A 14,277-nucleotide genomic window follows, 5' to 3' on the forward strand; every position below is an offset into this window, starting at 1 on the left:
GACAGTAGAATTAATCAGATATTATTACTCTGTGTACATATATAACTGTACAATTGGTGGGATTCTACATCATGTATAGCCAGAAGAATGAGAAATTATACTTCATCTATGTTTGAAATATCAAAGTGCATTCTACTTTCATATATCTATAATTAGAACGAATTTTTTAAAAGTTAAAAAAAAAAAAAGGAATGGAGGGAGAGAGTGAGCCTGGAGAAAGAGTGTAGAGTGAGAAGAGGATGGGACCTAGAATCACCATATGGGTAAAGTGGGAAAATCCTTAGTCACATTTTATCTCTGTTATACTAAATTTCCCTCTACTAATGATCTCTTTTAACTTCTAATTTCTATTTTTTTTTTTGTAGGCCAGCTTTAATGACTGTAGCTGATGGAACACATAACATTTGCATCCATGTAGGATCAGAGTTGATAGAGAAGATTCTTCTCAACATTTCTCCAGACTGCCTCAACAGAATTGTAGGTAATGTGTCAACACTCCATCAAGGAGATTTTCTTCATGAAACCATTCATTCAGGAGTATAGGTAGTATATTGGAACAGAAGGAATGCTATGTTGTAAATTGACTTTTTTTTCATCAGCATAAAAGCAGAAGGATAATTTACCTTGAGTAAAACATAAGTCTATGTAAGTTAAAAGGTGAGATTTTCTCTATACCTATCTGGGTACATGAATATGGGGAAGTACTTAACCTCTCTTTAAATTCCCCATTGGTCAGCAAAAGCCCCAGGGCCCAAGTTTTATAATAAATAAATAAATGAATGTGTAATTCCATATATTTGAAGGTAGTCTACTCTCAGTAGAATGAATTTGCAAGCTCTTCAGCTAGAACGTCAGGGACAGTCAGTGGCTAAGGACAAAGCAAAGATACTGCATCTATCAGGTAATCAAACTCCATACCTGTTCTCATTAGCCTCAGATTCTTTAAGCAGATGAACTAATTTGGCTCTTTTTATTGCTTTGTCTCTTAATGGTGTATTGTTTTTCTTGCTTGTTGTGTGTGTAATAGTTTTTGTTTGAATGCTGACCATAGCATTTAGCATGCTTCTTCTTTTAGATCTTTACTGGGTGGGCAGGGGTATGGTTGACTTCAGGCATGGGCCTCAGATTCATGAGTATTTTGTTGTGAGAATGGTGAGCAGCACTTCCCTCTACTCCTGTTCTGCTGCAAGCTTTAGTCCTTCACTTTGTACCTGGACTTTACAGAGCTTCTTTCCATACTTATACATATGTATGGAGTCCAGTGTGATATTTTGATATGTGTGTACAATGTATAATGATCAAATCAGGATAATTAACATTTCCATAACTTCAAACTTTTATTGTTTCTTTGTGTTGAGAATATTCAAAATCCTCTGTTTAGCTACAGTTGTATTTGAGATGTATTCTGAGAAACATGTTATTTGTAAGTGTCATAGAGTATGCTTATGCAAACCTGGAGAGTATAGGTCAATCATTCCACATGGCCGCTTGATGCAACCAAGAGACCTGGTATGAGATATATGAGGCTGCTGCCAGTGTAATACAGCATACTCTTTTATAGTAAATGATTTAAAAAAAAAAAATAGGTAAGAGTACAGTTAAAATAACAATTTAAAAAATATTCTGTAGTAAACCAGTAACATAGTTGTTTATTATCATCAAATATTAGTTAGTATAAAAATTATAGGTGTTATACATTTATACAACTGGCAGCACAGTAGTTGAACACTGTCATCACTACAAAACGTGATAATGCTTTACCCAATAACATTATGAAGGCTGCAACACTGGGTGATAGGAATTTGTCAGGTCCATTGCAATCTATGGGACCAATATCATGTGTGCAGTGTTTCAATGACTTCATGTGGTGCATGACTGACTGTATTTTGAATCTCTGTGTTCTTACATGTCCTCAAGCTGACCTGGCTTCTGTTGGTTGTTATTTGGTGCATCCTAGGTTGGTCGGGGAAGGGGACCAGGATGATTCTCTCTATGATTCTGTTCCAGTCTTATAGGGTTTTGGGTGTGACACTCCCTCTGTGGCCTTGCCCCTTTTGCCATGGCAAATAAGCTCCAATGTGACTTTGGTGTTCTTGCTTGTGTGGCTCTGTCCCTTCCTCAGCAGCAGTGTATTGCGCATCTTGATCTAGAGAGGTGTTCTGTCTCTTCTCCAGGGTTAGAAGGATTTTTTTCTCTTATTTTTCTCTCATTTATACTGGGTCCTCGGGGCAACAGAATTTACTATCTTTCCTCTTTTCTCCCCTCCTTCAGGACTTCCCAACAGTTGGAAGCCTTTTCTGATGTCTTGTACTGCCCCAGGCTATGAGCACCTGATAGAGGTGAAAACAGCCACATGGAAGGGCCAGCACAGATGCAAATTCCCTTATGTCTGTGGTATTGGCCTGTATTTGACTTTTAACAATTCATTAAAAAAATGAACATATTCTTCTTTTCCTGTTTGTTTGGTGGGCCTGACTTCTTCCCAAGCCCTATTGTGATTGGACCTGGCTCCTGTTCCATCCCTCCTTGGAGCTATCTGTCTTACCCACATTTCTTGGCTGCTGGGAAACCTTGTTTTTCTGTGGTTCCAAGAAAAATGATGATTTTGTCAGTTAGCTTTTTCTAATAACTTGGGGTGGGAGCCATATCTTTCCAGCTTTCTACATCCTAATTTGAAGAATCTTCATTTGTTTGCTTTTGTAATTTGTTTTTCTTTACGTGCATTCTTTTGGCTATCTTCATTCCTTTTCTCAATGTTCTTTTATATTTTCAATATTATCTCTTTCATCTTTTAAGATAATAATATTATTATTTTTATATTGTCAATCTTATCTCTTATTATTATTATCTGTGATACTGGGAATTGAACCCAGGGCCTCATGCATGCTAGGCAAGCACTCTACCATCAAGCCACATCCCAAGGTCTTATCTCTTCCATTTTATACACAGTGTAGTCTTTATTTCTCAGAGAAGCATCATTCTTATATCAGATATGCTTTGTGCTTATCCATTTTTGAGACAGTTATATTTCTTGGCATATGTTAGATTATCATAGTTACAAAGAGGTTATCAAACCATCCATATAATCACTAGTGCAGATTTTTTTTGTTTATCAAAGTGAAAATACAATAATTTTAAATTCCCATACTTCTGGAAATATGCTATTTTAAATTACCATACTTCTGGAAATACAAAAATTTCAAATTACTTTATTTCTGGAAATATGACTTCCAGGACAATAATAGCCCAATCCAAGAAAGACTGTTGGTATTGGTCAAGGAACTAGTGCAATTTCAACACAGTTAATAGTGCCCTGTTAGTCTGGGATTAAACAATCTGCTAAAGTAACTCATTAGGTGTCCTAAAAAAAAATAAGAGGAAGAATATAGGACAAAAAATAAAATGATACATCTATGCATAATTTTTAGTTATCAAAATTTGGTATTCATTAAATAGCTGATTCAGGTTCTTTAATATTAAAATTAAGTAAAAAAATCTGAAATCTGAAATGCTTCAAAACCCAAAACTTAGAGTGCCAATGTGGTGCCATAAGTAGCGAATTCCACAGCTGTCTTCATGTAACAAGCTGCAGTTAAAACATAGTCATATTAAAAATATTGTATAAAATTTCCTTCAAGGTAATGTGTATAAGAAACATGAATGAATTTTGTGTTTAGAATTGGTTCCTGTTCAAATGATCTCATATAAATACACACACACACACACACACACACACACACACACACACACAAATATTCCTAAATCCCCCTAAAATCTAAAATCCAGAACACTTCTTCAACCAGTATATGTGTAGGTAATTGTGATTAAAAACAATAGATCAGATAAATATGAGAGTCTTTCTTTTATACAGATACTCTCTTTTTGTTTTATTCATAACTTAGGGAAACATTAGTCTCAGTTCTTTGCTACATTAAGAAGCTGATAGCTGTGTGGCAATAGGAGCGGCTGTCAGTCTGAATAACTCATCTTCTGAGCTTGCTTTTCCTGTTAATGAGAATCACAGGCCATTGTACTAGACTGCCTTCAGTAACTTGAAACTAGAAAGAGAGGTATAAAATGAGAAATTTAACATGGGTATGAGACTTGAAGAACCAAATGAAACAATGAAACACTCAATGTATGTGTCTATTAATCTGGAAGGGATATTGAACGCTTCCTGTATGTCTCTGTTCTTCCTTAGTACCTTCTTCAGAGATCACCTATGGAATGGTTGCAGCAGACCTGCTTCTCTCCTTGTTGACGGATAGCACAGAGCCTTGTGTGTTGAAGATTCAGAGCCTTTTTGTCTTAGATGAAAATAGCTACCCATTGCAACAGGATTTCTCCCTACTGGATTTCTGTCCTGATCAATGTAAGGCATGGAGCCCTTCTCTGAGGCCACATAAGGAAGTTGTAGACATTCCAAAGAAGAAGTACTGAAATGATTTGTGTTTTAAATGAATGATAGGGGTTTTGCTTTGAGCTTATTTTATATATATAAAATAAAGAAAATTGTGCCAAACATATGAATTAAAATTATTTTTTCTAAGAAAATTCTGTGAAGTTTTATTATTTATTTTGTTTTTATTTGTTAGTCTCTTCCTTTCTTCTGGTGAAATTGTCTAGCAATAAAGGCAATATGCAGTTCCCTAGGCATTAAATGTTACTTTTTAGTCCCTTCTGTGTTCAAGGCTCTATGCTAAATACTGGGCATTCACACATATAACATTTCCTCAGAAATTGCTTTTCTGCTATACTCACAAACTCTATATACTTTGTCTTATTTCTACCTCAGTAAACTATCAACATGAAAAATATCCTTGATTATAAAGAACTAGACATGATAATGCATTAATTTACATAAGCCTTTGTTCAGACAAATTTAAGACAAGCATGTATTTATATAGAAAGCACTGAAAATGTGGGAAACAAGATCATGTTTCAACTCAAAAGTGGGGAAGAGTCCTGCTGTTGCTTCATATCTAGAATTTGAGTGCCTTATTTAATTTAAAAACATTTAGCAACTTGTTCTCTCATGATAGTAGAAGAAGCTCTTATAAAATGATAGTCACTAATTTATTATGGAGTGGCATTTAACCTATAAGTCTAGAACATGTTGAGTGTTAATAGATAAATAATATATATTAATAACATTGCCTGAAAATAACTATGTTTATGCTGAAACAAACAAGCTTATTTTAGTGTACGTTTGTTTTTAAAAAACTCTTTTCATTCTAATTGTTTTCTCTAATTCAGGATTTTTAAACTTGACTTCCCTAAGAATGAACTTCAGGAATTTTGTGATTCTTTGAAACATAATATGCAGTAAGGTATAGTGCATATTGTATATACACGTGGGAGTGCGTACACACACAAGTACATCATTCTTCTGAGGTGAAGGGTCTATAGCTATCAACAGTTCCTGAAAGGGACCTGAGTCAGAAAAGGAAGAGCAAGAGCAAAGCCTTAACTGATGAGTTTCTTCCTGGGGAAGATAAGAGAATTAGAGCAAATGACTGCCAAGTTCTTGTTCAGTAGCTTAAAAGGTGGATAGAGAAAGAATTGTCCTCATTTTGTATCTAGACAATTGAATTCAAACAAAATAGTTGGCTCCCGTAGATAAATCATCTACTGTGTGATGAAATGCAAGCCTGGAGTTGATGTCTTCCAACCTGTGTTCTTTTCTCCACACTGGGAGCAAATTTCAGAATTCTTCTATCCAAGTAATAACTAGACCTGACCCTGCTTAGCTTCTAAGATCAGACAGGAGATCAGGCACGTTCAGGGTGGTATGGCCATCGATTCAAATTCAGAATTTTGATGTAAAGCTTACTAAAATGATATGATTACTATGGAGGGGGGGGATTTGGGGCCTATTTTCACTTTATTTTTGATTAACATGCATTAATTATACATGTTAATGGGGTTCAGCATTATATTTTAACTGAACAAATAAATATATTGAATACAATATACAGCATGTATTGACGAAACTCAGCTCCCATTATTATTATTATTATTATTTTACAGTGCTGGAGATCAAACCCAGGGCTTCACATATGCTAGGCAAGTGCTCTACCACTGATCTACATTCTCAGCCCCTTTTATATTATTTTTATCTTATCAAATCATTTGAAAAATTTCCCTAACTTCTTAAGAGTAAAAATTCCATAAAGTCTAGGGACTTAGTTCAGTGGTAGAGTGCTTTTCTCACATGTGAAGTCCTGGCTTCAATCTCCAGCACCACAAAAACAACAACAAAAAAAAAAAATATAGAAAAAGATGGTATGGTTTTGAAAACAGAGAATAACACCACATAATATATACTGACACTTTGTGGGGTGGCAGCCAAGCATACATTGATACCCCTTCTTTGAACCATGTCTCTACTATTTGGTTTGATCATTTGGCAAAAACTGATTACTGAAGGAAAGCAAGACACCTGACTCCAGATGGGCCAATCAGATTCCTTTTCTTATAATTTAAAAGAAATTGAGTTAAAATTTATGCACAGTAAAATGCACAAGTCTTAAATGTACATCTTGTTGAGTTTTGCCCAATATATACATTTGTTATCAATAGATGCTCCAATCAAGATCTGGGACATTTCCATCACTGTAGAGATTCCCTTATCTCTTCCCATTACTCCCTAGTCATGACAGGCAACCGTGGCCCTGATTTCTGTCATCATAGGTTAGTTTGATCTGTTCTTGAGCTTCATACAAAGGAAACCATACCATATATAGTCCTTTGTGAATGGCTTTTTGTCATCCATATTTTCATGGATGAAAATTCAGCAATATTTTCTTTTCTCTGAGAAATATACCTATAATGACTCTATTATCCATTCTCCTGTTGAAGGCCATATGGGTTGTTTCTAGTTTGGGGCTATTATGAATAAAGCTGTTAAAAATACTTTTTAAACAAGTCTTGTTGTGGAAATATGCTTTAATGGTGGGGAGGGAATACTTAGGATTGAGATTTCTAGGTTTATAAAATAAGTATATATTCAACTTCATAAGACAGTGCAAACAGTTCTTCAACGTTGTGTAATTTTACACTTTTGCCAGCCAGTATAAGGGTGCCAGTTGCTCTATATCCTTGCCAACATTTGGAGTTCAGTCATGTTCATTGTACCCATTCCAGTGGGTACAAAGTGATGTCTCATGGTTTGGGTTTGCATTTCCCTGATGAGTAATGTTGAGCAACTTCACTCGTGAGTTCACTATCTGCTTATCTTCACCAATGAAGTTTCTGCTCAAGTCATTTATACATTTATTTTATAGTCTGTTTGTCTATTCACTGAGTATATATAAATTCTAGGTAAAAGTCATAAAGTATAAGTATTATTTATATTTTCAAAAATCTGTTCATCACCAGAAATGCTGGCCATGATTTAAGAAGAAAAAAGATTATGCAACAAAAAGTCATAAGCTACAATATCACTATTTTTAATATTTAAAATCTATACCCAGAAAAACAATGTTGGGAAACCAACAAAAATACTAATAATATACTACTCTTTAAACTTATATTACACATAATATAAATTTACAAAGTTCTGTTCCAGTAATATACAGTTCTAAACATAAAATAATAATGCTCACAGATAAAATAGAAACTCTAAAAGCTTTATATATTCAAAGGAAATGATTGAAAAGCCACAAGGGGAATAAAAGGAGATAGAAATTAGTAGAACACTCTATCATGTCCTTGCTATTTGGAAAGATTTGATAAACAAAGTTGATTCAATAATAACCAAAGTCCCTGAAAGATAGCATATAGAAACTAATTTTAAAAATTGAGAATATAAATAAATGAATAAAAAGAATTGAGAATAAATGGGAATATGATATTTTAAAATTATTGACTCATACTTTAAATGGGTGAATTGCACATTTGAAATACATATCAATAAAGTTGTTAAAGAATAATCAGGAAAAAATTTTTAAGTCAAAAGAAAAAATAAGGTAAACAAAACAGTGGGAAAAAAAACATGGTTTTGGTGTTTACAGCATATTGAGTGAAAATTATTGTTAGGAAATAGTATGAAAAATTTTCTGTTCTTTTTCATTTTTGTTTTCCCCCCAGTGCTGGAGACTGAATGCAAGGCCTCATGCATGCTAGGCACATTCTCTACCACTGAGCCACATCCCCAGCTCCAGATATTTCATTTTTGTCAGATATTTTCATTTTCTATTAAAAGATAAACTTTGGACAAATGAAATTTAACAGAGTTTAAATGAGCAAAGAAAGATTCATAAACTGGGCTGGTTCCTCTGGTTCCTCTAGTTCCTCAGAACCAGGGCGGATTTAGGGAGAATCTCCTTTGCAATGTCATCTGAAAGGTTTTATGGACAAAAAAATGGGAAAAATGACACAGAGAAATGAGTGAGGTATAGAGAAAGCTGAGTTGTGTCCAGCTTTTTATTTGAACATGATTTGAACAGTTGGCCACCTGTGACTATAACTGGATGCTATGATTGGCTAGAACCCAGCAATGTGCTACTAGGACAACTTGCTAAAATAGATTTAAGTTTTTTTAAACAGCAATGTTTATTCTACGAAGCTAACACAGTAAACATTTTATTTAACAATGAAATGTGGGAAGATTTCTAAGAACAGAAATAAGACAGCTCTATCATCCTTCTGTCATCACTTATATTGAATAGTTGTATGGTATTCCTAGCCAGAGGAATCAAGCAAAAAATTGAAATAAAAACCATAAGGATTGGATGTAAGATATATAATCATACTTGTGTTTATTGAAAACTTAGAATAATCTAGAGATAAATTATTAGAATTAGTGAGTTTAGCATGGTTGCTGAGATCAAAAATCTTAATTTCTGCATACCAGCAAGAATAAAAAGATAAACATTTTAACAATATTATCTACAATAACATAAAAAATCAAATGTCTATGAAAACTTGATGAACTATGTACATGACCTCTATATATCATATTACAAACATTATTTAGAGAAGAGTTTAAAAAATGGAAGAATGTATCATGTTGACCAATTAGAGGGCACGGAACATTAAAAGTGTTGATTGTTCCTTGAATTTGACTTATGAGCTCAATAATGCCAATCAAAATCACAATACACTTTTTTGGGGGGCATTAAAAAACTGATTCTAAAATTTATATGAATATGCAGTGTCCAAGTAACTAAGATATTCTTTTTTTTTTTTTTTTTTTAATCTGGGGATTCAACACAGAGCTTCATAATGCTCAGCAACTGAGCCACATCGCCAGCCCAAGACACTCTTGAAGAACAGACCCAGGACTTATTCAACAAAATATTGACTTCTTAAAATTAAGAAATGGTGGTATTAATATAAAGATTGTCAAATTAACCAAAGTGAAGAAGGACCTCAGAAACAGACCCAAACATATACAGACACTTAATTTATCCCTAAGGTGTTACAATGAACCAATGGGAAAAGGATAGTTTTACAATAAATGGTGCTGGGATGATTGGATATCCTTATGGGAAAAAAAAAAAGAGGGGCTGGGGATGTGGCTCAAGCGGTATCGCACTCGCCTGGCATGCATGTGCTCCAGGTTCGATCCTCAGCACCACATACAAACAAAGATGTTGTGTCCGCCGATTCTCTAAAAAAGAAAGAAACTTGAACCTTATGTCATAACTTAAAAATCAATGTTGAGTGATTTCTAGATCTAAGTGTGGAAGACAAAATAATAAAACTTGTAGAAAAGAATAGAGTATCTTCATGATCTCAAGGCATGGAAAAACATTTAAAACAAGATACAAAAGCACTGATATAAAAGAAATCAAACCCACTTCATTTAATAACATCAAAATTAGAAACTTCGGTAGAGATAACCTGCACAATGCAAGAACATATTTGCACACTACGCATCCAAAACAAGGATTAATTTCCAGAATGTATAAAGAACTCGACTTCATAGCAAAACAAAACAAAACATAAAACAATCACAAAATCAATCTGATTAAAAATGAGCAAATGATCTGAATAGAACTTTCTCAGAAGTTAGACAAATGATCAACAAGTACATAATAAATGCTCAAAATAACTAATCATCAGGGAAACGCAAATCAAAACCACAATGAGATACTGCCTCAGCCCAGCTGAAATGGCTATAATCAAAAACGGCCAAAAATAACAAATGAGGGCAAGTATGAGGAGAAAGTGGGGCTTTCATACACTGTTGATGAGAATGTAAATTGTATAGCTATTATGGCAGAGTACTGTGGTTCCTCAAAAAAACAAAAACAAAACAACTAGAAATAGAACTACTATATGATCCAGTTATCTCACTTCTGGGAATATATACAAAGGAAATGAAATTGGAATATCAGAGATATCTTCACTCCCATGTTCACTGCAGCACTATTATAATAGCCAAGACAAGAAATCAATCTAGGTAATAGCCCCAATCAAGAAAAAACCTCAAAGTCCATAAGCAGTAGAATGGATAAATAGCAAAGCATCATGCAGTATTATACAGCATTGAACATGAAGGATGTATGCTTACATACATGAAGAATAAATCTCAAAACATAATGTGCAATGAAGGAAGCCAGAGACTATTTCCTTTCTGATTTCTTAGATTACATATATGTTGCATGGTTGGGTGGTAAAAGCAAAAGCAAAGAAATAATTGCCAAAGAAGTCAGGGAGGAAGAGGCACTGTTTTGGAAGGACCGCACGGGAAGATTCTGGCAGGGCTGGTATGCTAGGTACCAGTTTATGGCCTCGCAGCTCCAAATCCATCTTTCCCTAAATTATGGTTACCCTCAAATCTCCCAAACGGCTCTTTATCGTCGTGAAGGATGTTGAACAGTAGAGGGCGCTGGAGTCCCCCCTTGCCAAAGGGCGGTATTATTGTTGTGGTGCAGGCATGGAGCCACTAGGGCCGTTCTCTGCCAGGACCCCGCGCCCAGCGCGCACGGTCCAGGTCCCTGCCACCTCTTGGCCCTGCCTGCCTTGTCAGTAGTGTCCCTCCTGCCCAGGACACCATGCACTCTAGGCTCCATCCCCGCAGAATCCCCACTCCCTCCACTCCATCCATTCCTGCCTGGAAGTTTGTCAATCAGCAAACTATTTGGAAGCAGATGATCAAAAAACAAAGAGCCATCAGAGAGGCTGGTCATTTATCAGATTTAAACTCTTCATTAATGGAAATGAATAGATTATTTACACAGAAAGAAGGGTGGAAGGAAGCAAGGAGGAAGAGAGGGAAGAAAGAAGGTAATATTGAGTATGCATAGCCTAACCCTCAATTAAAAATGGACAAATAGAAGAGGCTTCATCAAAGAGACACTAAAGACCCTTGAACAGATCCCACGCCGGGTTGCAGTGATGTGAAAGCACAACAAGTTGTCTCCATTATTAATTTATTTAGAGCTCTCTCTGACCACAACATTTTTGAACATCTGGAATCAGATTTGAATTTCAGCTCCACTGTTTCTTAGCTTTGGGGCCCTGAGAAATGGCATACCCTTCCTGATTCTCACATTTACATGTGGGGAGGTTCCTCCTGCGCTGCCCAGGAGATTTAACAATCTGATGTATAGAGCTCTCTTGCAGTTGCCAAGGATTGGTTCCTTCCTCCTGGGTTTGACAGTCATTGCACTTGGAGAAATATAATTAATTCCTCTTGAAATAAAGCTAAAGCAGGGAGGGGAAGTGATTTGAGTAAATTATTTCATATTAAATATTAGGAGGAAAACACAATAGATATATTACAGTCTGTCTCCATAATAGCATACTAAATTCAATTAAGAAGTATATCCATTATGTTAAAAGAGCCAGGCTTATGGAATCTAATCAGCAAACCACTTCATTCTTTTTTGCTACTTAACCTATTCAAACCTGTTTAGCAGGTAGCTTCTCCCTGCCCCTTGGGTAAAATCTAGGCAAGTCTTATGACTTTTTTTTTTTTTTTTTTTTTAGTCTCAAGACTGTTTTGATGACTATTAACTAATAAAAAATTCTCCTGTAACTTCTTGTTCCAAAAAATACTCTGTCCAGCACTTAGCATGTTCAACTTTATGTGGTTGTCTAAACTTCCAACTTCAAGTTTAAGCTTCCCCTTCATTCCTGCCCCCATGCTGGCCTATGCCTGCATCTGACTGCAGCAGGTGATAAACTTATTTCCTATTACTGTCTCTTTTGTGCTTTCATCCCTCCTTCCCCAACTTGCTCATAGGGGTGGATGATCATTCTGGAAGGCTCCAGGATGCTATAAGAGAAAGAGGTCACTCAGGGACAGAGAGGGTTCTAGGTGAATAGTGCTATTGTGAGCTGTAGTACTCTGTACTTCAGCAGCTCCTTGCACTGTGGATTGCTTCCCTACCTCTCTGTGACCTTGGTTTGCCCCAGAGCGTGTACTGGCATACAGCACCATTCCCCTTTATAGGTTTTTATTATATTTTTCTGTAAATGGAAGTCTGGAAATTATATTTCCCAGACTCTGTTATGAACAGAATTCCTGCTGACTCTCTCCAATGCAAGGTACTCAGGTGAGGTCAGAAAGCAGCAAGATGGTAAAAATTGGCTTTTCTTCCTTTGACTCTGGTAATTGTAATAGTAGGATGCTCAATGCTCTTGCAATAATTTGAGGAGAGAATTCTAGAGTGAAAAACAAAGAAAAACATATTTGGCAAATGACTGTGCAAATTACAGTTCATCATCATTACGGGATGCCAAATTGGCAGCAATGGCATTTAGGCTCCCACAGTGGCTTCATGGCAGGGGGTTCCACCTGCATATCAGCACAAGTTCCTGAAGTTCTTGTCTCTAGGGAATGTCATGGATATGTGCATTGAATTATCCATGCTAATTTTCATCTCTCCTTGGAGCTGTGTCCATGGTTATGTGGCTTTGCAGTTACTCACAAAAGAAACATGGTTAACTTCCCTGCCCCTTGATTTTCAGCTAGGCTATGTGAACTTGCTTTGCCCAATGAGATATCAGGTGATGGAACATAAAGGAAGAGTGTAGAAATGTGATTTCACATTGGAGCTTACCCTTTTAACTTCTGCCTTTGCCATGGAAAGAGCTTTTCCTGGGTGGCTGCTGCCCCTTCAGTCTGTGCTCAGAGTAAACAAATGTGGAACAGGTCCATTGACTCCCATTAGGAGTCTAGCCCAATGTTATGGTTTGGATCTGAAATGTCCTCAAAGTCTCATGTGATGAAGGCTTGTTCCCCAATGCAGTAATATCCAGAAGTGGGACTTTTGGAAAGTGATAGGATCATGAAGGCTCTGACCTCATCAGGGGATTAATCCAGTTGATGGATTAATAATTTGAATAGACTGCTGGGAAAAGGAGGAAACTGTAGGCCGGTGGAACATGCTTGAAGGGAGTGGGTCCTTGGGGCCATGCCCTTTGGGACAATATCTTGCCTCTGGCCCCTTCCTCTTCCTCTGCTTTGTGCCTACCATGAGTTTTCCTCTGCTACATCTTTCTGCCATGATGCCCTTCTTCACTTCAGGCCCAGAGCAATGGAGCCAGCTGACTATGGACTGAAACCTCTGAAATCATGAGCCTTCAATAAACTTTTACTCCTTTAAGTTGTTTATGTCAGGTATTTTGGTCATATTGAAGAAAAGGTGAGTAATCTACCCAGCCAGATCCAGAGCTTGAAAGTGAGTTAGTGGCCTACTCTAGATCATTCCACACTCAGCTGACCCATTGAGGCAGGAGACATAACTGCTAATATTGCATTGGGAGGTCGTGATTGTTATATGGCATCTCTACAAGCAACTCCCCCGCCCTCCTTTGGCTTCACTAGTCTTATAAGAATTATGTGATTATCTCCTGTCACATGAAGTCATTCTCTATTGAGAATTCTTTTGATGTTTGAGGCAGACTGATGTTCACGCTGAGACCAAGTGGAAAACTGAATGAAATGCAGAAAATCTTTTCTAAACTTATTGGAGAACTGCCAAGTTGACAAGCAACTGAAGGGCCATGAAGAAGAAGGAAAGCACAAGAAGGTTAGTTGACATTCTATGAACCACTTTCCTCTTCAGGTTATTTGTTGATTCTGGTGAAGAGGCTGAGCACTTGGGCAGAAGGTCACAACTAAGGGCAGCAAAGGCAGCAGAGTCTCTGCAGCTGGAGAGAGAATAAACTGGAGACTGAGGTTGCCAAGGCATCTAGGACTGGAGGGGCCAAGGTGTCAGAGAGAAGGGGGACACAGAAAAGTCACTCTGATGCTTGGGGATTTCCCCCTGGACATATTTGCTGAATTATTAAGCTGAGCAGAAAGCCTATGAAAGT

The 14,277-nt window shown here is 36.5% G+C and overlaps 1 protein-coding gene across 8 annotated transcripts in view; it reads left to right on the forward strand.

Annotated features, from left to right (window-relative positions):
• The window catches only part of Shld2 (shieldin complex subunit 2), an 83,608-nt gene extending 79,054 nt beyond the window's left edge, over positions 1-4,554 (forward strand). For all 8 annotated transcript variants that reach the window (XM_076835115.1, XM_076835123.1, XM_076835117.1 and 5 more), the window contains 2 exons: positions 366-481; positions 4,202-4,554. In XM_076835115.1, coding sequence (XP_076691230.1) covers positions 366-481; positions 4,202-4,440 — 355 coding nt within the window. In that variant the 3' untranslated portion in view covers positions 4,441-4,554. The remainder of the gene's footprint in view (positions 1-365; positions 482-4,201) is intronic.
• Positions 4,555-14,277: the final 9,723 nt, after the last annotated feature.

The sequence above is a fragment of the Callospermophilus lateralis genome, chromosome 15 (assembly GCF_048772815.1).
Source record: "Callospermophilus lateralis isolate mCalLat2 chromosome 15, mCalLat2.hap1, whole genome shotgun sequence".
Lineage (NCBI taxonomy): Eukaryota > Metazoa > Chordata > Mammalia > Rodentia > Sciuridae > Callospermophilus > Callospermophilus lateralis.